Below are 25,410 nucleotides of genomic sequence, written 5' to 3' on the forward strand. Positions count from 1 at the left end.
AGCTGGGCCCCTCCTGGACCACCCTGTTCCATGACCTGACAACTTCTTTTTATTATTATTATTTATGCTGGATAGAGTTGGGTTTCTGGCTCTTGCAACCCAGGGTCCTCATACCCCAGCTCCCAGGCATTTACCGTGTCATCTGCCCCCTTCTCTGAAAAGCTCCCTTTGCCTGATTCAAACCGTGGTTCAGGTGGAGAATTCCATGTTCTCACACAATCCCGTGTCCCTGGCCGAGCTCCACCCAAGGGGAGCCAATCACAGGAGCCCAACTGGCAAGCCAAGCTGATTGACCTGCAGATGAGCCAATCAGAACTTTTCCCCGGGATTTTTGGATTCAAGGCCCAAGGCTGGTAATTAATGAGCCTTGAAGCCTTGTTTCTGTGGTGTGGAGAACAGTGGTCCCAGAGAAAAATGCTGACTCGTGAAAGGCCAGAGAACGTACGGAGAGCATATCCTGATTGCCCTCAAGTCTTTGCTTCGATGGCCCTGAGGCCCGGAGGCCCATCTGCCCTTCTCCGATGGCGACGTGGGCCCACTGCGTGCTCTATTGGTCTAAGTCAAAGCAAATTTGGTTTCTGTCAAGCTGAAAGACCAATGAGACCTAAGTCATGGTCCCTCATCGCTAACTGTCATCGACACATACCCCACCCCACGTACACGCTTAAAGCCACGCAATCTTTGGACACACACAGACCCTGACACTCCGCGTCAGTGCATGTGTCTTTATTTCTGGATGATATAAAAGAATAAACTTAAAAAAACACTCTAAATCAAACACCTTAATGGCTCCCCCAAAGCAATGTGACCCCTCTTCCCACCCCGATAAATAGAGACTTCTGTCAGTCTACCCTCCCACCCCCATAACCCCCTCTGCTATAGACATACTCTGGGTATATATTACTCTACTCGGCAATAGACATCTCCCGAAAATAGAATTCCAGCCCTGCCACCTGACTGTCCCCTGGCCCCACATCAGACCACCCGCCACTGCAGCACACTGGTGTCCTTGCCCCCCGTGGTCAGGGCCACGCTGTCATCCCACAAGAAGGCCACATTTGTCACATGGCTGCTGTGTCCGCCGTATTTGTGGCTGAGGGCCTGGGAGAGGGAGAGAAAGAAGTGAAAGCAGGTGATCTGTCACGTTCATGGCCGGAGCCTCTGGGCCAGGCACACAGTAGGGGCTCAGTGACTATTTCTGGCGTGAATAAGGATCAGAGAACCAAAGAGCTCCGAACCGCAGACACTCGGAGCAGAGCGTTAGCGCTAGAGACTGAAATCTACCGACTCGGAAGTTCAGGACGACCCTTGGGATCACGTCACTGCCCTCCTTGTACAGATAGGGAAACTGAGGCCTGGAGAGTGTTGCCTCGCTCTCGCTCCCAAGGCTGCACGTTATCCCCACCCTGCCAGCCCCCCGGGGGGACTCACTCGGGGCTGACAGCAGGGGTAACTGAACAGGTGGACTTTGCCAAAGTCATCAGCTGAAGCCAGCAACTTCCCGTCATGGGAGCGGGCCACAGCGTTGATGTCGGTACCATCCGCCCCCTCGGACCAGATCCCTGCGGGCAAGATGACGGGTGGGTGGCGGGGGGAGAGTTCAGCTAGGGTCAGGAACCCCTGAGGTGAGCAGGTCCCAGCCTCCCTGCCTTCCTCCCACCTAGCCTGTCTCTGGCCGGGGATGAGAACTGGAATGATCTTTTTTTAAATGTGTAATTGACGCTGGCTTTCCACTGCTCAAAACCTTTCTGTGGCTCCCTGGTGGCCTTGGGAGAAAGCCCAGGCCGCTGCTGCTGCTTCTTTTTTTTTTAATTTTTACGTTTAATTTATTAAGTCATCGCTACACCCCATGTGGGCATCGAACTCATGACCCCGAGATCAAGAGCCACATGCTCTTCCGACTGAGCCAGCCAGGCGCCCCAGAAAGCCCAGGCTTCTTAGCATGACCCCCAGGCTCTGCCCCACGCTGCTCCAGCCTCCTCCTCCCTAGGGCTCCCCTTGAACTCTGCAATGATTTAGCCCTCCTGCCTTCTTGGATTTCCCCAAATGCCAAGTTCTCTGCCACCTCCCTGCTTTTGTGGGAGACATGCTATGATTCCCTGTGCCTCAGGACTGCTTTCCTTCCTCACTGCCTCCTCATCCTCCAGGTCCAGCTTCGATAGCCCTTCCTCCAGGAAGCCTTCCTAGACTCCCTCCCAGGCTGGGGTCGGGTGGCAGCCCAGTCCCGACCCAGTCGACTCTGGGTTGTCTGGGGACAGGTCTTTCTCCGCCACTGGACTGAAGTTTATGTTGGCAGGGCCCAGGCTGGGTCTGGGGATAACCAATAAGAGACTCTGAAGACCACCAGGCAAGGATGTTTCTTGGAACTCCTGTCCTCGGTGGGCCCTCCCCCATTCCAGAACTCACCAAACACTCCAAATCCCAGGACACAAGTGGCCGTGGCCCATTCCACGTTCCTCACAGCATCTGCACTAGTGATCTGCTTACAGGTAGCCGGGTCCCCTGGGGCAGAAAATGGGGGGCGGCACTCAGAGCAGAAAGAAGTACTGACTTAACCCATGCATTGCACAGTCCAGGGGCAGGGAGGTCCGAGACAGGAGGCTAGGGTCCTAGGGCTCAGGCCACTTTTCCAGACTTGGCTGAAGGCTCTGGATCTGCGTGATGACATCTCCAGGCCTGAACAGGGGCATCTGCTTAGAAACCTGTGCCCCACCCATCGAACCAGGAAGGGGAGCAAATCCGAAGCCAGGAGACTGATCGATCGATGGATCGCTCGATCGGAACAGCCCCTGAATACAGGAGCCAGAGGAGAAAGGCCAGAAAGCCCTGCCCCCTTCCCGGAAGTCTATGTAAATCGCGCACGGAAATAGGAAAGTTGAAGGAGGGCGGCCTTTGGCTTTCAGAGCACTCACAGTACAGAATCTCGTAGTCCCCGGAGTTGGTGACAAAGCAGCTGCTGTCCTGGGCCCAATCCAGGTGGGTGATAAAACTGGAATGGCCCTGCGGGGTGGGAGGGAAGGGGTGGAGTTAGAGCCGGACGGGGTGGGATTAGACCAGGAGAGGTGGAAGGCAAAATACAGAGGTAGGGTGAGAACACAAGGGGGCCAAAGGAAGGATACACGGCCTTTGGAGCGTGGGGGCGGGGCCAGACTACCATGGGCGGGGCCAGACTGTGATGGGCGGGGCCAGACAGAAAGGGCTTAGAACACAAGGGGAGTTTAGAACAGGTGGGCACGGCTAGACACAGAGGGGCGGGCTTATAACACGGGGTGGGGGTGGGGGCAATGTGAGGGCGGGGCTAAGACTCCTTGAAGTGATCAGGGCAGAGTCAGTAGCGTTGAAGCTGTGCTCCCTTGAAGGAGAAAATTGGTTAATTCTGCAGCCCCTGGACGGGGGTGGCGGCGCGGGCTGGGGGCCACTGCCCACTCACCGAGCACTTGCCCAGGCGGCTGACCTTGCGGCCGCCCTGGTCCACCGTGTACACGTACACCAAGTTGTCGTGGGAGCCCACGGTCAGGTACGCCCCGTCTGGGGGAGGGGGAGGGGGGGCTATGAGGAGGCACCCAGGCTCTACCCCCTTCTCTCTCAGATTCAGCCCCCCGCTATTCCAGACTGTTCAGCTGTCCCAAACTCCGTCCCCGCTAGAGTCTTAGACCGGACCCTAGGCCTTGCCACACGGGCACCACTCCTTCCCCCTGCTAGTGACTGAACCTCAGTTCCCAGGCCTGGCTTCTCCAAGATCCCCGGGCCCCGCCGCTTACCTGGAGAGAAGCTGACCACTGAGATCTGTTCGTTGCCATCGGTGTGGATAGCCACCAGGTCATGGGTCTCCGTGTCCAGGAGCAGCCATCTTTAAGGAGAAGGCATGATTGGGGGAGGGGATGTGAGCTATTTGGCGGGGGGGGAGGCAGCAATCTGTAGGGCCTAAGGGAGGGACCCCAGGAAAGATCTGGGAGAGAGAGGCTGACTCCAGACAAATGTTGGGAGAACAGCCTGGTGAACAGTCTTAATTACAAGTTCTGTGGGCTCTGGGGACATAGGGGAGGGGGCTGGGTGTCAAGGGACAGTTCTCAGGGGTAGCAGAGCAGCTCTCCCCAAATGCCCAACTCAGCTTTACCTGCCAGTCACCGTGCCCACGGCCAGGACAGAGCCACTGGGGTGGAAGCCAGCAGAGCGGGCAGGGTCCTGAGGGGAGAGAGGAGGCAGGGCTGAGAACTGGGGTCTCCAGTCTATCCGGCCATCATTCCCCGACGTCAGAGCCAACTCTCAGCCTGACCCGAGGGCCATCACCTTCCTCTGCTGCCACAGACATTCCAAAAGCACGCTCCCTTCCTGTGCCACGTCAGCTCAAACAGAAAACATTCCTGCTGTCACTGTTGACTGGAGCCTTTCATACTCCTGAGCTAAATTCCCACAGCTTTACTCACCCGTGACTTCCTTAGGTAACTTTGTAGAAGCGAGACTGTTGGGACTCAGAGTATCCATTTTTTTTAAGACCTTTGATAGATAATGCCGACTTGCTTTCCATCAAATTCTATCAACTCCTCACCAGGCATGTCCAAGGGCCCGTTTCCCCACATTTTGTGAAGCACCCAGCAGTGGGTACTGACAGTTTTTGACTGTTGGGGGCATTTGGTTGCTTCACAGGCAACGAACACCATGGAATCAGACTTGGGTTCACACGGTGGCTCTGACACGTCCTAGTTACATGACATCAAATAACCTCCCTGTCCGAGCCTCAGCTGCCTCATCTGGCAAAGGGAGGACATCAGTCCTTCGCAGGATTGTTACAAGCAAGACGTAAAGTCCTTGGAACAGTCAGCTGGTGAGCCCGGTGGCACACGGGAAACACTCCACGAAGGCTGGTTGTGAGTGTCATCACACGGTGATGATGGGCCAGCGATTTTTTACCTTTCCGTGCCTCTTTCCAAGCGGGCATCTGTCAACCCCATTGCCTTGTGGAGGTTGCCAGAAATTAAAAGGACAAAGTAGGTAACGTGCTAAGCCAGCGACTCTGGTCATGGTTGACAAGCTGCCCGAAGCAGAAGAACCTAAGGGGGCTTGTTACCATCTTGCAGATCTCGGGTCCCAAATATAGAACTTCTGAATCAGACGCGCTGTGGATGGGGCGAAGGATTCTGTGTTTCTAACGACGCCTGGGTGGTTCGACAGCAGAATGAGGATGACGATACCCAGCCCTGACAATTTCCAGGGCACACCATGCCTGACTCGGAGGAGTTCAAAGGCCATCAAGTGTTCCAGCATCAGAGGCAACCCGGCATGCCTGGAGCCAAGCCTCAAAGAATGGCTGGGGGGGGTATGATGGACTGATGTTCTAGTGTCCCAGAGGGACAGGCGGGGGAGCTTTAACAAGTACACTGCCCAGAATCCTTTGCAGCTAGGGTCCCACTGTGATTTGGGTCAGACGATCCATTGGGCTCTTGTGGGCTCCGGAAGACAGAAGACAGAGGCCCCGCTCTCCTACTCATCATTTGGGCTGTGAAAGCAACGGCATTTGCTACCCTCATGAGCAGTCGCCAGCCTTGAAAGGCGAGAGCGCAGAGTATCAAGCATTCAGTACAGATGGGGCCAGCGCTGGGTTGCTCTGGGACAAGCCAGTCCAACAGAAGCTTCTACAACGATGGAGATGTTCATGATCTGTACTTCCCAATATGGCGGCCACCAGCCTTGTGTTGGAAACATCACTAGTGCAACCGAGGAACTGGAGTCTTAATTCTATTTACGTGTTAAAGTTCACTGACGAGCCACATGGACCGAACGGTGCAGCTCCAGAGCCAGCACTGGCAGCGGCCCCGGCTTCCCGGTTCCGGGGCGAGGACGATGGCATGAACTTGAACTCGGTGCTCTTGACCCCACCCTCCTGACCGTGGCAGACGCAGCAGCTCCCCTGGCAGGTGGGTTCTGAGCCTCCTTCCAAGGGAGAACCCGCTCCTCCGGCCCTTCCGAGCAAGTCTGTAAGCACCTAACTCCCTGCATTAAATCCCCTTCTGCTTAGGGGCACCTGGGGGGCTCAGGTCATGATCTCAGGGTCCTGGGGTCGAGCCCTGTGTCGGGCTCTGCAATCAGCGGGGAGTCTACATGCACGCTCTCCCTCAAATAAATAAAATCTTAAAAAAAAATATATATATATATATGTGTGTGTGTATATATAAATCCCAGTCTGCTTAAAAAGACGACGTGGTTTCCATTTGGTGCGCTGAGCCCTGACACATTGAGAGAGGTGGTTCTGTTAGCACCAGGTGCCGGGTTCCCCGTCCCCTTACCTCGATGGCCCTGCTCCACAGGGGCTGGTGGGACTCCGCACTCCACAGATGCACCAGCTTATCTTGCCCGCAGGTCACGAACTGTGCCCGGCTGGGGTGCGTGGCCAGGCCCCACAGCTCTTCCACGTGGCCCTGGCGGAAAGGGGGAGACGGCAGCGTGGAGACGGGCCATCGAGGCCCTTTCCCCACTGAGCTTAGTGCCAGAAAGCTAGACTAGGGACACCCGGGTGACTCAGTTGATTGAGTGTCTGCCTTCCACTTGGGTCGTGATCTCAGGGTTCTGGGATCCAGCCCCATGTCCGGGCTCCCTGCTCAGCGGGGAGTCTGCTTCTTCCTCTCCCTCTGCCCCCCAACCTTCCCCACCCCCCGCCTCATGCTTTCTCTCTCTCAAAATAGATAAATAAAATCTTTTTTAAAAAAGTGCTAGACTAGCCCCAGCAACACACTGGGGCCACAGGGGACCCAGGGAAGATCCTTTCCCCAGTGTGTCTGCAGGAGGCTGGGACCGAGCAGCTGCCTGGCCTTGGTGTGCAGCTCGAGGCAAATGCGGCCTGTCCCCAGGCCTCTGTTCTCCAATTTGTATGCTGGGAGGGCGGGGGAGGGACAAGAGCCATGCTGGGTGGGAGCTGGACCCTGGGAGTCAGGTGGCATCCAGAAGGCCATAGGATCCCATGGAGGGTACTCGGCCTCGGGAGTCTTGAACTCAGCTCCCTCTGATGGACGGGTCAGGTGACTTCTCCCTGGATCCTCAGTTTAACCTTCTGTAAAATGGGACTCATCCCCATATGTATCTCATGACACTGCTGTGCTCACTCGAATCATGGACGAAAGTGTCCCAGGCTAGTACATAGCGCTCACCAAACGCAAGTGGCTATTATTATTATTATTATTATTAACATACACTATTAATGTACTATGCAGTAACAATAAACAGTGACAATGTAATTGTTGATGTTAATATAGCAATTAATGTTATAATAAAGTTCTAATAATACAGGAACCTATTAATTATATAATCAACAATATGTAATATTGATACTATTTTTAGGGGTCTCTAAGGTCCCTCTGGCCTTGGGACATCTAGAAAAATCCCTCTAACCCTCGTTTGCCTTCATGTGCCATGGAAACCGGAGCCAGAGCTCTAAAAGCAGGAGCGTGGATCTCAGCTAGGCTGTGACGGGGAAAATACACAGCAGGAATGGAAGAAACACACGCACCGATCAAGGAGTGATTCTGGCCAAGACTCCTGTGCCAGCCACCGTCCTAAATGCCCTATAGGAACAGACTCATGGGGTCCTTACACACCCCCACCAAGTCGGGTTCTCTTACTGCCCCGTTTCCTGGAGGCACAGAGGCTCCTTACTTCCCTCACATCACGCAGCTGGCGAGCGCCAGGGCGGTGATTCGAGCCCCGGCAGTCACGCTCCGGGATTCCTTCCCAACCACCACGCTATGCTATGCTCTCCACGCTATTTGGCCCCTTGGTAGGGATGGGGCGGAGGTGGGGTATTCACTGGATGTGGGGTAGGGTTTGGGCATGCCAGGAGCAGGCATTTGAGCTGCAAGAAGCAAAACAGGCAGACTCCAGAGGGCCTTCCCAGATCCAGGGAGCTGGGACCTGGGAGGTGCGGGGCCTATGGCGCATGCAGCCCGTGGGACCACGTGCCCGGGCACTTAACCGATAGAAAGGGACGCCACCCCTGATCAGAGGGGCAGGGGGTGGCACGGCTGCAGCAGGGTCCTGGGGCCCCTCTGCCGCGCCAGCAGGTAACTCGCTGGCTGCTGGACCACGGGGAGCTCTGGGGCAGGGGGTCTGGGGACAGGGGTGGGTTTACGGGGTGGGTGCAGGTAAAGGGAAGGTGGGTGGGGTTTGCCAGGCCAGAGGAAAAGGGATGGGGCAGGGAGGTGGCGAGAAATGAAAGCGGGAAGAGAGATGGAGAGAGGTGGGGAGGAGGGCAAACGCGGAGGCGCTCACCTGGACAAGCAGTGAGAAGCCCGTGTGGACAGAGCCCTGAAGGATGGAGTTGCGGGTGGTCCCCACGTACAGCATGTCTTCCCGGCCCTCCGCCACGGTGCGCACTGGCCCAAAGTCCTCTGGGACCTGAGGGTGGGGGTGGAGGCAGAAGAATGTAGGACACATGCAGGGAAGGGGTGGGGAGAAGACCAGCTGGGGAGAGGAGGGTCTATTTGGAGCCCTGGTGGGATGGGAGGAGGTCCCCTCACCTTCCCAGGAGCCTCACCCCTTCCTCACCTCCACCTCCTGCAGCTTGCTGTAGTCGGAACCCCAGAGGACCACCCGACGATCACGGCCCCCTCCGGACACCAGCGTCCCGTCCCGCAGGGCGCAGAGCCCAAACACACCACCGTCGTGGGCTCCCAGCACCGCCTGTGTGATGCGGTTCCCACCTGTGGGGCCGAGGAGGGGTGGCCAGGGGCAGGGATCAGCATGGAGAGGCTGGCCCCGTACTGACCCCTGAAAGCACCTCGAACGCTCAATCCCACCCAGTACCTATGTATTCCAATACCTTATCATCCACCCATTAAACCATCTGAACTGACACCTACCCGTCCACCCATTCACCCCCGCACCTACCTGTCCATCCACCCACCCACCCTCCACCCACCCATCTATCCATCCATCCATCCATCCACCCACCCATTCACCCATCCACCCACCCATCCATCCATCTATCTATTCATCCATCCATCCATCCATCTATCCACCCACCCATTCATCCACCTCTCATCCATCCATCCATCCACCCATTCATCCATCCATCCATCCATCCACACATCCACCCACCCATCCATCTATTCATCCATCCATCCATCCAACCACCCATTCATCCATCCATCCACCCACCCATTCATCCATCCATCCATCTATCCATCCATCCATCTATTCATCCATCCATCCATCCATCCATCCATCCATCCATCCATCCATCCAACCACCCATCCACCCACCCATTCATCCATCCATCCATCCATCCACCCACCCATTCATCCATCCATCCACCCACCCACCCACCCACCCACCCATTCATCCACCTCTCATCCATCCATTCACCGCTTTCTTCCAACTATCATCCACCTGTCAATCCATCCTTCTATCCAAACATCCATCCATCTGCCATCTGTTCCCATCCATCTATCCATTCACCCACCCACCCACTCATCTGTCCATTTGATATCCACTCATTCATCCATTAACCCATTCAACCAACCATTATTTTACTTGAATTTACTCTGGGCCCAGCTTCATGCTGGGCGATACTGGGGACACAGTCGTGACCAAGACGACATCAGATCTTGCCATCACGGGGCTCGCCATCCAATTTCAGAGACAGACCTACTACCAGTCAGTGGCAACCCAAGGTGGGTGGGGCTAGGATGGGGAAACCCAGGAGACTGTGGAATCCCAGAGAGGACACCCAGCCTGGTAGGTCAGGGAGGGCTTCTTGGAGGAGAAGATGGCTAAGTAAGGATCTGAAGGATGAGTAGGAGCCATCCAGGACAATAGAGGGTTGAAAAGGGCTGCAGGCAGAAGGAACAAGGTATGCAAAGGGAAGAAGGGAGGAGAGAGCACACACTGTTTAGGGAACTATAAGAAACCTGGTCTGGGGCGCCTGGCTGGCACAGGTGGTTGGGCGTCTGATTCTTGGTTTCAGCTCAGGTCATGACCTCAGGGTTGTGAGATGGAGCCCTGAGCCCTGCCTTGGGCTCCCTGCTCACCTCAGAGTCTACTGGGATTCTTTCCCTCTTCCTCTTCCCACTCTACCCCCTGCTCCCCTGCTTGTGCACGCGCACACATGCTCTCGAATAAATAAATCAGCCTTCAAAAAGAAATCCGGTGTGACTACATGTAACACGCAAGGGGGAAGGGAAGGCAGGAGACCACGCAGTGAGGAACCTGGACCTTGTCCTGAGCGAACGAGGGACCGATGGAAGAGTTTGGCAGGAGAAGAACAGGGTCAGATTTACACTTGATCAAGAACAAACAGAATTCGAGGAGGCAAGACTACAGGCCAAGGCCCAGGGAGGAGGCTGGGACAGGGACTCTGAGGAACAGTCCTCCTCAGGCCCCATCCTTCAACTCCGACGTGGTGCCTCATGTACCCACATCATCCTGTCCACTTATCCTTCCGCCCACCCTGCAGCCCACGGGATGGACCCAGTGGTGGGTCTGGGGATATGGAAATGAATCAGGCCCAGTCTCTGCCCTCCGAGAGCTCACAGTCTGCTGGGAAGGACACACTGCCAGTGACTCAGAGCTTATTCTCAGCTGTCTAAGCTCAAGGGAAACTCCAAACGATGCTGCGATGGAGGTAATATTATACCCATTACTACAGATGGGGCAACGGAGTCTCAGTCACAAAGCGACACCTGACTCAAGCCTATCTCCCATATACCCATGTGCGGTGGGGCAGGGTGCCCGGCATGGTCCCTTGCTGGGTCATTTCCCTTCTCTGAGCCTATGGTTTTTCTTTGTCTTTCTTTTTTTGTTGTTTTGTTTAGTTTTTTTTTTTTCAAGATTTTATTTATTTATTTGACAGAGACAGCCAGCGAGAGAGGGAACACAGGCAGGGGGAGTGGGAGAGGAAGAAGCAGGCTTCCAGCGGAAGAGCCTGATGTGGGGCTCGATCCCAGAACGCTGGGATCACGCCCTGAGCTGAAGGCAGATGCTTAACGACTGCGCCACCCAGGCGCCCCTGTTTTGTTTAGTTTTTAAGATTTTTTTTTTTTTGAAGTAATCTCTACACCCAACATGGGGCTCGAACTCACAACCCCGAGATCAAGAGTCACACGCTCTACCGACTGAGCCAGCCAGGCGCCCCAGGAGCCTATGGTTTTTCATCTGTGAAATGGGAATAAATTCAGCACAGCCTTGAATAAGGAGCATCACGGATACGAAAGCAAACGTACCCAGGCCGAAAAACTCAGTGACACGTTCACACCATCCATCTGCTGGGACAACCCATTCATTTCTTCATTCGCAATTCATGCAAAGGCTGGGGCAAGCTCTTATTTGTCCTGCTAGCTTTTGCCGGGGCAACATACCAATCCGTTGGCTGGGACAACCACTCATTCATTTACTCATTCATTCACCTAATCATTCACCATTGACGACAGTGCATTACTTACTCAATCTTCCACTCACTGAGTAGGACAACGCCTTCACTCATTCCCTTCTTCTTCATTTACTGCTCTGGGACAAACCATCTCTCTACCCATCCACCCATCCACCCACCCACCCACCCACCCACCCATCCATCCACCCACCCACCCACCCACTCATCCATCCATCCATCCATCCATCCATCCATCCATCCATCCATCCACATATCCATCCATCCATCCATCCATCCATCCATCCATCCATCCACCCACTCATCCATCCATCCATCCATCCATCCACCCACCCACCCATCCACACACCCATCCACACATCCATCCATCCATCCATCCATCCATCCATCCATCCATCCATCCACCCATCCATCCATCTATCCATCCATCCATCCATCCATCCATCCATCCATCCATCCATCCATCTATCCACCCATCCATCCATCCATCCATCCACCCATCCATCCATCCATCCACCCACCCACCCACGCACCCACCCATCCACCCACACCTGGGTTACTCAGCTCCTTCGTTTATCATTCAAACTTGATCCCGACCACCACGGGATTTGCAGGGGACAGGGGTGGGGAGTAAGATTTCATAGAGGTGGGGATACTGGAGCTGAGCCTTGATGGGGGGTGGGGAGGGAATTAAGTAAGGATTCAGCCCGTTTTATCATTCGCTCCACACAAGCTGGGGCAGAGGAAGGCTCAGCCAAAGGGGGTCAGGGAGGACTGGGTGGGGGACCAAACAGGTGGGGTGACACTGACCTTTGCCCCAGACATAAAGGTTCCCCCCAGAGTCCCCGGTGACCACATCGCCACCCTCCAAAAAGGTCACACACAGCACATACTTCGGTTTCTCGTGTTTCTAGGGTGGAGGAGAAACGGAAGGGGTCAGAAGGTTGCTGAAGCAGGGAGCTTCCCAGAGCTCACCACCACCCCCACCTAGGACCGTGGTCCAGAGGATCCCTTCCACGCTTTTGGGTGTGAGGCCCAGTGTGGAGCATCCCATCTCCAACCTGCCTCCGTGGATGGCTCCGTGGCTTAGAGCTTCTGACCCCATCGTCTCCCTTGCCCACCCCCAGCCCCATTTCCTGCCTCCTCTCTTTCTTCTGTCTTCTCTCTGTCCTCAACTCTCCCTCTCCATCCCTGGTTCTTCCCTGCCCTCTGTTCCTGGGTTCCCCTCTCCCCATCTCTGGGTCTCCACCTCTTTCTGTCCCTGACTTCCCCACTCCACCCCTCCCCCTCTGTCTTCCCCTCTGTCTCTATGTCCCTCTCTCAGCCTCTCCCCACCCTTTCCTCAATGTCTCCGTTTTGTCTGTGCCCAGTGTTCTCAGAGCCTCCCTTTTTGGGGTGAGAGCTCTAGTTCTCACCAAAGGCAGGCGAGTCCTGTCAGAGATGCCCCTGCATCTTCTCTCCCAGGCCCTCCCACCCAGTGTCTGTCTGTCTGGGTGCACATCTCTTTCGGCCAGTCAGCCTCTGACCTCGGTGTTTTTCCATATTCTCGGCAAGCACAGCACTGCTTATTGACCATTTACTATCTGCTAGGAGCTGTTATATTCTTCAACCCATCAAATCCCGACAACTTGAGAGTTAAGGAGGATTATCCTTACGGTAGGGATAAGGAAACTGAGGCCCCGGCAGACAACACCTCGGCATCCCCATAATCTCCAGCCTCTGGAACCCTCTAGAACCCTCTAGAACCCTCTGGAACCCTCTGGAGCCCTGTTTTGTCATCTGTCTGGGTGTCCCTGCCTGCCTCCTTCAGGGCCAGTCCGTCCCCGCGCCCCTGGCACTCACCTCAAAGAGGCCCTGCCGCTTGCTCAGGCTGCCCCCCTCCAGACTCCAGAAGTAGATGTGGGATTTCCCGCAGGTGATGAGCAGGGTGGGGTCTGTGGGGTGGAAGGTGGCCACCAGCACGGCCTCGTTGGAGCACTTTGGGGAGTGGGGGAGATTCTGAATGAGGACCTCAAAGCCACCAGGGTCACCCCATGTAGGACCGCCCTGTACAGCTACGCAGGTTGTGCACTGCACACCCTACTTGCTTACGTCTTTACTATACAGGCAAACTAAAGTACAGGAGGCAGGGCCAGCCAACAAAGCATTACTGCCATCTTCGTCAATATAACAGCAGACCTCGGAGCACCCCAACTCTGCGCCACGTGCTTTGCTAAGCACTTCACCCATTAACTGCTGTAATCCTCACAGCACCCTGTGAGGTAAGGCTCATTAGTGCACCCCATCCCCGATGAAGACGTGAGGCTCAAAGAGGGGAAGTCCCTTACCTTAGGCCACACAGCCAGGGGGAGCCAAACCCAGAATCAACTCACACGGGTCTGACTCCAGAGTCTGGCCTCTCAAACACTGTCTCTGTCCCCAAACTGTGGGCCCCATCCAGAACCCAGGTCGCCTGCCCCACACCGAAAACAGGCATGTGACCTCGGGCAAGTAGCTGTCCGCTCTACCATGCCTCAGATTACTCATTTAGAAGTCAGGCCCACCCAGAGATGCAAGTCAACGTTCTGGACATTGCAAGGCTACGGTCAGGAGCCGCCTCGTCCTGTTGGGCCTGATCCGCCCCCCTCCCCCACATCCCAACATCAAAGCCAAGGCCCTACTAGGAAGATGCTACCATTATCCCCATTTTACTGATGAGGCACTCAAGGCTCAGAGAGGCAAGCCTCTTGCCTGAAGTCACACAGCCGCCAAATGGTAAAGCTTGGGACTTCAATGTGAGTCTATCTGCTTCCAGACTGCTAACCGCTGAGATCCAGCCAGTCCCACAGAGGCACCCCAAGGACAGGGGATGAGAACGGTCACCCCACCTTGCCATCCACCACTTTGGCCTCCTTGGCCCAGTCCCACACGGAGAGCATGTGATCGTTGGATTCGTCCACTGCACAGAGCAGGTTGCCCCCATTCTAGAAGGAGGAGAGAGGAGGGGGGCGGAGAAGGTGGGTCAGGATCCATTCCCTCAACACTGTGCCCGCAGGGGCATCTCCCACGCAGGCCTGTTTTAAGATTTTCAAAGCTCCTGGCCCACATTACGTGAAACACGTTCAAATACACTAACCGTCCAGCCGCCAGACACACATTTTAGAGGGTTTCTAGAGTTTTCCTTTTGAAACGACTCGTCCCTAAGAAATTCGTCTTTACCCTCAGCTACTTTTTCTCTGCAGCTACCACACGGTCAGGAATCCTGAGACCATCTCTTGGGTAACTTTTATGGAATAACTTTTATGTATATGGAATTCAGCAAGCAAGTTGGTAAAATGTTGGGTGTTTACAGCTTTGGTTGAACAGGTTAATTTTGATTTTGCAGGGCTCCCCCTCCCCCCCCAAACACACTGTGACAACAAAATAGCTTTTCTCCCCCCCCACCCCCACCCCCACCCCAAGTGCTCTCAAAGGACTCCTTGGGCCTCAGAAAATCCGCGAGCCTCTAACCAGTGCTTCTTATACAATAGGTGGGAGGACCGGATGTTTATTCCTCAATCCCTTGCACGTCAATACTTTGGTAGAATACATTTTGATAAAAATGTAAAAGATGATTAAAAAGCCCAGCAATCACAGACCTGGATGTGGTGGGAACCGTTGAACCGCTCTACAAATTCCTAAAGGCTTACTCTCCATTTCTGGGCTTATCTCACCCAGACCTGCCGACGCCCATCCTGCCAACACCCACCCAGGCCAGCACCGGGAACCACAAGGCCCTACACACTGGGTTACGATGCCGAAGGGGTAAGGCCCTTGGGAGAATCAAAGCTGGTGCCAAAAATAACGCCAACAAGCATAGGCTGATCAAAAAATCTCTGAGGAGGTCATCTGGGGACAACCAGGTCATGTGGGTCCCCCCTCACAAGGGCTAACGGAGCAGCCCCGTGAGGGTGAGGTCACAAAGATGGGGGCTCAGCCTGGAGGGCCTGGAATTCTGCCAGGGGGTGTGGCCTACACCTCTGATGTCACAGTGAAGACGTGGCCCCACCCCAATGTGGTGGGGGTCGGGAGCCATGAAGGCTTGCTCCTGACTTTGGAGGTGAGGGGGCAGAGGGACAGCGGCGCAGGACTTACAGATTTCGAAAAGCCCACACAGCACACAGCTCTGTCAAACACTCCTAGGCCCAGCACATGTAAGGTGGAGAGGGAAACTGAGTCCCAAACGCGCACATGGGGTGGTAGCGGCTGCAAGGAAGAAAGAGGCCTGTTACCTGGGGGACCCAGCTGTCTGTCCCCACCCCCACCCCGCCCCAGTCTCCAGGTGTCACCCCCTCCAATCTGTTACCTTCCCCTCCTTCGTGGTGCCTGCCACCTGTCCGGTGGCAATGGTGACCATATCAGGGTGGACAGCCAGGCTGAGAGAGAGGACAGATGGACAGGGCTCAGGGGGAGGGAGGGGGGCTCACGGGGGCCCGGGACCCCTCCCTGAGCAGCCCAAGTCCCAAGACCTGGCTATTCGTTCCACAAGCTGGCTGAGTTATTTAGCCAACCAACATCGATTTTGTCCTTCCGTTAACAATAAGGGGGCACTTTCGGGGTACTCAGGCTCAGAAGCAAGACTCCGGCCTGGGGTCTCTCACCCAAATACCCACAGGGCTCAGGTCTGGACCCACACGGTGGCCAGGAGAGCGCACCCATTTAAAGGGTCTGTCTCTACCTGGCTCCAGCACGCTGTGGGACTGTCTGGAGTGCCAGCTAGGAGTTTTGGAAAGAAGTGAAAAATCCAGGCATTTGAGTGAATTCGCTGACCTTTAAAACACTGATAAGCAATTCATATTTTTTCCCTGAGTTCAGCCCACAGACCAAGCGAAGGCCTGGCCCTGCCCCCACCCCGCAGCGCCCCCTCCCAGGCCTTTACCATTTGATGTCATCGTTGTGGCCCAGGTAATGCCGCTGCCTCTGCTCCTCTACGCTGTACAGCACGGCCACGGAGGCCACGAAGTACACTATCTCCCCGGTGGGCAGCAGGTAAAGATTGGCCCTGCAGTCTCGGCCCCGGTAGCCGTAGCTGGAGATGCCCGGAGGCCGGTCAAGGAGCCTGTTTTGCATTGCACATGCGCACTGACTACCAGATTCAAGAACTGGGGTTAGGTTTTTGCTTCCACTCAGACCCCCGTGGGGGGGGGAGGGGAGGGGGGTGATGGTAACCCCCCAACAACAACAAAAAAATATATATATATATGGCCACCAAAATATTAACTCTCGGAACCTGTGCATGTGACCTGACTTGGGAAAGGAGTCTTCGCAGATATAATTCAGGATCTCAAGATGAGATTATCCTGGATTATCTGGGTGGGCCCTAAATCCAAAGACAAGTGCCCTTGTAAAGAGTCAGAGAGGAAAAGACGGGAAGACCGTGGGAGGCTGTGGGATGGGACCCACGGGAAAACCAGGGACTGGAGTGATGTGGAATGGCTACAGGTCAAAGGGCCCCAAAGGGCTTCCGGCAGCCACCAAAAGCCTGGAGACAGACCTGGGACAAGTTCTCCCCCAGAGCCTCCGGCTGGCACCTTGACTTTGGATTCTGGCCTCCGAAACCATGAGAGAAACTTCTTCTGTTTTAAGCCACCAAGTTTCTGGTAATTTGTCACAGCAGCCACAGAATACCAATATAACCCCGCCCCCCTCTCTCCAGAAGGATCCTGTTAAGACCTGTTAAGACTGTTAGCTCACATCTGCTCCAACCTTCCCTTGGGTCCCAACTAACTCTGAGCAAAAGTCAAAAAGTCAAAATCCTTTCGAAAGCCCAGGCAGGAGGGCTGGCCTGGCCTGATCCTGCTGATTCCTCATTCCTCAGTCGGCCTCCACTCCCCTCACACTGGCCTCCTCTCTGTTCTCACCTCAGGGCCTTTGCACTTCCTCTTCCCTCTGCCTGAGTCCTCCTCCCCTTCATCTCTCCATGGCTCCCTCACCTTCCTCGGGTCTCTGCTTAACTGTCAGCTCCTCCGAGAGGCCTTTCCTGCCCTTGCTACTTAAAACTGCAGACTCATGCACCCTCACTGCCTCCCCTCCCCTCCCCCGCTCAATATTTCTGTCATACACTCATCAGAATCCCACACGGTTTAACTGTCTCCCCAGCCAGAGTATCTGCTCCAGGAGGGCAGGAATCTTTGTCTGTTTTGTTCACTGCTGTATCCCTTGTGCCCAGATCAGAGCCCGAGACAGAGCAGACACAGGAATTCAGTATCTGATGAAGGAATGGCTGACTCCTCTGTTCAGCTCCCCCCATTGGCCTGGCCGGGCCCTTTCTGGCCTCAACAGGCCTCTGCCCTCCTTGGCTCTCTCTGATCTTGGAGTCCCTCAAAATGCCAAGATCATGACTCCAGGGCTTGCCGCTAACCCTTCCCTTTGCCTAGTACATTCTACCTGCTACTCTTCTCAGCTGCCACTTCCTGCACCGGCCTCATCCAACTCAGTAATTACTGGGCTAATCCGTTAACTGTCCCTATTCCCCAGTGAGACGGAGTTCATTCCATGGTGGCCAAGACTGGGCTGTTATCTTTCACTTCTATTAACTCCTCCTCTGGGAAGCCCTCCCTGACCCCCAGGCTGGCTCAGCTGCCCCTTTGGGTTCTCCCACCCCAGGCCTGATCACTGTGGGTTGTCACTGTGAAGGAGTCTGTCCCCACACTGGACGGGGAGCCCTAGGAGGGCAGGCCATCACGATGACTACAGGGTGCCCAGCCCTTGGCCCCAGATGTTCGGAAAGTAACTGAATGAATGCAGACCTATGTATCGTGACCCCACAGAAAACTGCTCTACTCTGCAGTTATCTCGGAGATGGGGCATCTGAGGCCCACACTCATTTTTGCAGCCTCAGCTGATCCGGCCTGGTACAACAGCTTAGTATGCTCTGATTCTCGTGAACATTTCCAGCTGTCTCGAAGAGACTCTGGGCTCCAACAATCCTGCCTTCCCTCCAGAGCAGAAACCAAGCCTGAGAGAAGAGGACAGGGACTGGGTCCCTAGGACGCTGATCCCAAGCCCCAGTGGGCTTTTTGGAAAAAGCCTGGGCCACACAGTCAAGAGTTCTTTGCCTCAGAACTGTTCTGACTCCCTAGGACAGGGCCTGGTCCCCTCCCTTGGACTCAGTTTTCTCATCCAGAACGTGGAGGTCATAATTCCCAACCTGCAGGCTTCTGAGAGCTCTCGGACTGCTGCTTGTACAAATACATTCTCACTTCTACAAGAGAAGGACTGTATCATCACCGTATTTATCCATAAAACACATTAGAACCGCGCCTAGCATCTAAGTCCACAATAATGAGTAGTTACTATGTTATCAGTCCCTGTTTATGAGGCACATATTTTGAGCTCAGCACCTTTACACACTGTGTCATAGCCCTTTGAATCTGAGATCACAAAACCCATTTTTCAGAGGACAAAGCTGAGGCACAGAGAGGCGAGGTGACTTGTCCAGGGTCACACAGCCAACCAGAGGCTGGGCCGGGGTTTCAACCCATTTCTGCCAGGGTTCTTCACCATTTCCAACTTCTTCTGTTGCTCGAATTCGCCAAGCTCGCTCTGGCCACAGAGCCCTCCTACCTGCCCTATGTCTGGACTCCCTCTGTCTGGAACATTCTTCTAGTTCTTCCCATGCCGGCTCCTAATTGCTCAATTCTCACAGCTCAAAGGCCCCCTCCTCAGAGAAACACAGTGACTCCTCTCACATGACCTTGGGTTCCTGTGTTCCCAGCATTTATCATTTAACTGCAATTACCTTGTTTATTTGACCACTGGCTTCTGGTACCTTCTCTCCCCCCCACCCCCCGTTTAGAAGGTGAGCTCTGGTTCACGCCTAGAATATAGAAGAGAATCTGACATATGGAAGGCACTCAGCAAACATTTGCGTCTTTGGTGAACCATAAAAGGTCATTTCAGCTAACCTGCCTTCCTCCGCTCCCTCCTGACTCCAGGGTCATCCTGACCCCTCAGGCCACAGACAGCCTGCAAGTCCCTCCTGATTCAGCACAAAGACCTTCCCTCCTGAAGTCTCAAACCAGAAGGGCTTTTGTCCCCTCCGGACTGGACCGGGGGATGAGGGGCGGGGTGGAAGGGATTACAGCAAAAGGATACACCCAGTCCAGTTTGAGACGGCTGGACGGCAGCTCGGAGCGCGTGTCCAGGCTGTAGGTGGGCGCCAGCTCGTCCGGAATCAGCATGGGCACAGGGCGCCCCCTCAGGAACATTTTCACGGAGCCCTCCTCTGCCAGGACACCCCCAGAGGTCAGCGCGGACACTAGCCCCTATCCCCTATTCCCTCTCTGCTCCGGGCTTCACTTTAAGTAATAATAATAATAATAATAATAATAATAATAATAGGGGGGAAACTGAGGCCAGAGAGGCAAAGGCTCCATATGCCAGATCTCCTGACCTCCAACGATCCCCGACTATGCCCCTCCCCCTCTCCCTACTCACCCATGCTGAAGATAACTTCTTTGGTTTTGCTGTCAGGAAAGGGGGAGAAAAAGCGCCCTAATTAGCAGGCGGGTCAGCAAAGGGGAGAAACCACGCCCCTGCCCCACCGCTCCCCGGAGGTCTCTGATGAATAATGGGGGCAGCGTAAGGAGCGGAGCGCTGCCTCTCTGCAGGCCGTGTGCTTTGCTCGGTTGATCTTGCAGAGCCTAAGACACAGGCCCAGAGAGGCAGTGATCGCCAAAGATCACACAGCACGAAGTGGCAGGGACGCGATCCTGGAAGACGGGAGTCACCAGGGACCCCTCCCTCCTAATCAGCACCGCGCTCCCAGCGCTCCCCACCCCCATTCCCCCGGTGCCCCAAACTTCAAAGCAGCAAGGGAGGCGGTGAAGGGGCGTGTCTCCACATTCCCTTCGCCGGCCGAAAGAGGTGATACTCGCGGGCCTCGGTCCCTGGCGAGGGCGAGGGAAGACCTGGGATCCAGGCCCCGGGGATACAGGGAAGAGGGGGTCTGCGAGAGGGTCTCACCCAGCTCCAAAGCTACTCATGGCGGCGGCTGGCGGAGCTTCGGGGCCGGGGGTGGAGCCGGGACGGGCTCCGCCGCTTCCGGCCCTGGGAGGCGCCCGCGCCGCCGCGCCCTGCCCCGCCCTCCGCGGCCGACCCCGGGAGCCGGCCGGTCACACTGGGTTTCAGATCCCGGGCAGCGGGGTCCTGACACCAGGCTCTTTTGGGGGGCGATGGGGGGAGAGTGTTGTTTGAGAACAGGGCTAGCGGGCCTGTCTGCCTGAGTTCAAACCCCACCTCTGCCACTTCCTAGCAGTGTGGAAAAGTTGCCCAACCTCTGCCTCGGTTTCGTTGCTTTAAAAAATGGGGATAATAAGAGTACCTACCTCGCAGGGTGATTGCGAGGATTATATTGGTTAATTCCTGTAAAGTGCCTGGAGTGGTGCTTAGCACACAGCACTGCGTACGTGGTTGCTGTTATTTGAGTCAGGTTGAAATGTGTGGTTTTGACCCAGTTCCTGCCTTAGTTCAGCCCCCAAGCCCACAGCATCCTGACTCCATCCTCAGGTTTTTACTTCGCCCAGACCTTCCTGCCTCCACGGAATTGACCACGCCCAACGTTCTCGTCACACCCACCTCCCTTTCTGATCCGTCCCGAGTTGACTCCTCTCCTGATAATTGACTGCTCCCCCTGAGCCCTCTGCCCGCCTCGGGTCCCCCCAGGGATTCCGACTGCGACCACTTCATCGGGATCCAGTCCGGATGGGCTGAGTAGCACTGCAAAGCCTCCAGGTTGGCCCCGCCTCCTGATGGTTGGCCACGCCCACCTGTGGCTCCGCCCCTCTGGCCTAGTCCCAGACTCCTCTACACCTGCTTCTTGCATCTGACATGCCACCAGCTGGTATCGGGCCCAGTGATCCCCACCCCAGGCTCTGATTCTGCCCAGGCTAACACCCTGCCCTTGCCCTCAAATCCCAATCATACCCGTCATTCTATTCCCCTATTCCCTACAGAAACTCCCTCGAGGTTTGCATCCTGGCCCCACCCCTGAGATTCAATGGAGACTTTTACCTTCATGGCCACGCCCACAAGCCTGGCTCCTCCTTGATTTCCACTCTGGCTTACCCAAAGGACCCTAACCACTCACTTCTCCTAAATCCTAGTCCAGCCTCTTAAGACTTAACCACGCCCCTCAATGTTGGCTGCGCCTTTCCAGGCCTTTCACGTGGACCATGCTACCTCAGGATTCGTCCCTCCAAGCCTCCATCACTGTCCCCCTATTCGGAACTAGGTGGCCTCGCTCTAAGTTATCACCTCGTGGCCTGGGGCATTACCTGAAATTCCCCATCCCCTTTCCCATGCCTGTCTGGGGTCCTGGCCTCATCCTCTGCGACATAACCCCACCCCAGACACCTACCCTTCCTTTTTGGCGCTACAGTTGCTGCTAGATGATGTGGTGCGGCTGCGGGGATCCTCGCGGCGCACCGAGGCGAGGCGCTCTGGTGACAAATAGCGGCGGGCACTGCGAGAAGAGAGCACATAGTTAGGAGCCTGTGAGGGTAGCAGGCCAGTGTTAGAGGCCGGCGAGAACCTCCTGGCAGTTTCCATTGCTGGAGCTCGGGCACATGAGAGTATCCCTCGCCATATAAACAGCCTCCGTCTCCCACGGGGTCTTGGAGGAGGCTAGGGACCCCGGCTTCCGTGCCTTACCTGCGCCCGGAGGTCGCCTCCTTCTTGGGGGAGGATGGGGAGGTGGCATAGCCGCCCACGCGCCGCGGGGGTCCCGCGCCATTGAGGGGCGTCCTGGTGGGAAGGCCTTTCAAGAGCTGACACACTAGAGGATGGGGTTAGAGGAAAGAAGTAGTGAGTATGTGGTCCAGGTCCTGACCTCTCCCCATCTCATCCCTCTGGTCTAGCAAAGATACCCGAGGCTGTGGTGCCTAAGCGTGGAGGCGCTCGGCCCTTGGGGGTTCCCCGCGCGCGCAGCGCAGCACCCTGCTCTTCGCATGCCCTCAGGCGACGCAACGCGTCAGCCAGCGCCGCCTTTAGGACCGCGAGCTCGTCTTCCTGCAGTTGCAGCCGCTGCTCCAGCGCCGACACGCGGTCGTCCACCTCCATGCCGCTCGTGCCCGACAAATTGTCATCTGGAAGGAAGGGTAGCGCTGGCTGCGGGGGCCCCCCACCACCTTCCCGAGTTGAAGCGGGGCCAGCCACTGCCTCTTCCTCTGCCTCAACCTGCGGCTGGGACGCTGGCAGATGGGCCAGGAAGAGGGCGCCGAGGGGGAAGGAAATCCCCACCGCTCTCAGACCTATGCCCCCACACTCCTCAGCCCGCCCTGGAGGTGTGACCTTAGGGAAGTCCCTGCCTCTCTTACTTTCTAAGATTCTACCAGTCAAGAGCCTCTCGGCTCTGATTTCAAGATTCTATGACTAAGATGCTAAATTATGAGTGATATCAATATTTTTATCTTTTTTTTTTAAGTAAGCGCCATGCCCAACGTGGGGCTTGAACTCACGACCCTGACATGGAGTCGCATGCTCTACCGACTGAGCCAGCCAGGCGCCCCCATACCAATATTTTTTAAATGACACCAACTTATTCCTAGTGACACCAAAGTTCTAGAATTGATCCTCAATATTCTCTGACGAGTACCAACATCTTATCGTAGGTACTAACGTTTCCTTTCTGTTTCTTAAGACTTTCCAAGCCAAAAGGTCATTCCTGGTCCCTCCCCTTCCCATTCTCTCCTCACCGTGGGGTTCGACCCCAGAGTCGGCTGCAAGGACAGCGTTTCTGCGGCCCCTGGCGGTGGACTTGGGGGTTGCAGGCAGCGCATCACAGACCCAGGAGACCCACAGGAGGGAGATGCGGGCGGGATCTGACAACCAAACTATCCCAGCCAGAGCTTCTCTCCTGTTCCTCTTCTTTATTTCGCTGCTGTACCCCAAGCCCCAGATTCAGCTCTCCCTCTCCTCTCCAGCCCCTGGGTTCAGCCAAGTAACTCCATCACCCCCCACACAGCCCATTTTCCAGAAGTGGGAGGGGGTGGATGACTGAGGCGTTCCCCTTCCCTCTCCCTCCCAGACCACTCCTACCCAGACTCATTGCTGGCAACAACCGAGGAAGACCTGGCTCCCAGCCGATGGAAGTAAAGGTGGTATCATTAACAGGGACGGGGCGTGGAGGTCGCACCTGCCATCCCGCGTCAGTAGACCGCCCCTCCCGCCCGCTGAGCTCCGCAGTGCAGCCGTCCGTCCCTCCCCTCCCCCCCCCACTCCTGGCGGCCCAATCGCCAGCCCGGCCTCGCCCGCCCTGCCCCCCACCCAGCGCCTCTTTGGTCCGGTGCTTGGACCTGCAGAGGAAGGTGGGGGCCTCCCGAAGTCGGAGGAAGGGAGCTGTCAGGACTTAGAACTCGGAAGGGAAGGGACTCTCAGGGTCCTGCTGGCATCACGTTTTCCAAAGGAGGAAACTAAGAACGGAGGCTGGGGGAGTGTGCGGAGACTCATCCATCCGGTCACTGGGTGAAGGGGCAGGAGGGCCAATGACCTCGTTGGGCCAGGCCCCCTCTTACCTGCCATTGCTGATACTACACACACACACCCAAAAAAGAGAGGGGGAGAGAGGCTATTATAGGGAGCTTACATGTGACAGGACTCTTCACGCGAAACACTTAGCACTGTTCACTTAGCACTATTTCCTGACTCACGGTACAGTGCTCAGGAAATCCAGGATACAATTAACTATTATTATACTACCTACTGCTCCAGGCAAGCCCAGTAATGATGGTATTACATCCATTTTAGGAAGAGGGGAGGAGGAGGGGGATTGAGGCCCAGAGAGGTGAAGTTACTCTTGTCCGGACTCACAGCCTGCAGCAGCCGAGCAAGTACTGGAGCCAGGCTTCAGCGTTCTGTCTCTTAGAGGGGCAGACGAGGCCAAAATAAGCCTTCTACTCCTCTGCCAACTCCAGTGTGACCAGGGCAGTGAGCCTCCAAACTGGGAGATAGTCCCTTTTCAGGGCCCCCTGAGTGAAATGGAGGCGCTTTCACCTTGGTCCTTCAAGCCCCCACCCAGAGAGGCCAGCTGCGTTCTGAGGCCTTGGACCATCTCCCCAGGCCCCCTTAACTCAAGCTCCCTCCCGAGCATTCCCCCACCCTCAGCCCTTCTGCCCAGAGACCAGCCCTGGCTTCACCTTCTCCCCTCCCTTCCACCTGTCCTCCACCTCCTGCTCCCCTCATCTAGGCCTGACACTCACAGTGGCCCTTCAGGTAGAAGGAAGAGTGTCTAGGAAGAAGGGGTGAGTCCTAATGGGTAGGAGTGGTGGGGCCTGAGGATTTGGGGGGTATAGTGGAGGCCAAATCCTCCGGTCATCCTACCTGCTCCCACACCCAGCCCACAAGCCAACACCAAATCCCACCTCACCCTAATCTGTCAGTGCCTCTGCCAAGGGAGGGGGGGGGTCCCAGAGGATTGAGGGGGAAAGGGCAGAGTTCCAGACCCCCAGGCCTGCCCCCTCCGACCCCAAGCTCCTGAAGGTTCTGTGCCCTCCTCTTCATCCAGCCACCTCGGGAGAAGGGGACGGTCGAGGCAGGTGGGGAACTGGGATCGGGGCTTTGGAGATCAGGGACCTTGCTCTGGGGTCAGGGTCCTCCGCGGGGGGGGGGGGGGCGCAGAGAAAGGAGGATCTTCAGCAAGAGGCGAGGATGGGGACTTGGAAGGAGGAGGCTGGGGCAGGAGGAAATGGGTCCAGCCCTGGGCGGAGCCAGGGTCGGAACTGAGGAGGGGTCTCACCGTTGCAGTATTGAAGCAGCGAGGACGTGTCGTAGAGGCCGCAGAAGGCCGGGCCGCGCTCCGCCATCGCCCCGCCACAGCCACCGCCGGCCCCCCCGGCCCCAGCCTGGGCCCGGTCCCCCCCTCCATGCCCTGCCTCCCGTTGCCATAGCAACGCCCTTCGTTCCAGCATCCCCGGCTCGGCCCTCCCGGCATCAGGCGGCCGGCGCCGGGCCTGGCACCGGGGTCATCCCCCAGGATGCCGAGAAAGGGGGGTCGGGACACCCCCTGCCAGGCCCCCCAA

The 25,410-nt window shown here is 56.1% G+C and overlaps 2 protein-coding genes across 3 annotated transcripts; both read right to left on the bottom strand.

Annotated features, from left to right (window-relative positions):
* Positions 1-710: 710 nt before the first annotated feature.
* Positions 711-20,442, bottom strand: EML2 (EMAP like 2). 2 transcript variants are annotated; one of them, XM_087870914.1, is made up of 19 exons: positions 20,360-20,442; positions 19,832-19,860; positions 19,490-19,619; positions 16,272-16,421; positions 15,699-15,768; positions 15,488-15,598; positions 14,242-14,337; positions 13,217-13,351; positions 12,185-12,284; positions 8,536-8,690; positions 8,260-8,385; positions 6,285-6,416; positions 4,118-4,185; positions 3,762-3,850; positions 3,431-3,528; positions 2,913-3,000; positions 2,407-2,502; positions 1,432-1,562; positions 711-1,101 (listed from the first exon to the last, which is right to left on the bottom strand). In XM_087870914.1, the coding sequence occupies exons 1-19, from the start codon at positions 20,377-20,379 to the stop codon at positions 976-978; spliced, it is 1,950 nt and encodes a 649-aa protein (XP_087727040.1). In that variant the 5' UTR covers positions 20,380-20,442; the 3' UTR covers positions 711-975. The 2 variants fall into 2 exon arrangements, with proteins under 2 accessions (XP_087727040.1, XP_087727039.1); XM_087870913.1 differs by lacking the exon at positions 1,432-1,562 and having other exon boundaries at positions 20,360-20,418.
* An 872-nt stretch (positions 20,443-21,314) lies between these two features.
* LOC148108288 (echinoderm microtubule-associated protein-like 1) lies at positions 21,315-25,194 on the bottom strand. Its single transcript, XM_087853383.1, has 4 exons — positions 25,128-25,194; positions 22,261-22,479; positions 22,046-22,169; positions 21,315-21,857 (listed from the first exon to the last, which is right to left on the bottom strand). The coding sequence occupies exons 1-4, from the start codon at positions 25,192-25,194 to the stop codon at positions 21,749-21,751; spliced, it is 519 nt and encodes a 172-aa protein (XP_087709509.1). The 3' UTR covers positions 21,315-21,748.
* Between the last annotated feature and the right edge of the window lie 216 nt (positions 25,195-25,410).

Source organism: Ursus americanus, chromosome 21 (genome assembly GCF_024610735.1).
Source record: "Ursus americanus isolate L20-20 chromosome 21, mUrsAme1.1.p, whole genome shotgun sequence".
Taxonomy (NCBI): domain Eukaryota; kingdom Metazoa; phylum Chordata; class Mammalia; order Carnivora; family Ursidae; genus Ursus; species Ursus americanus.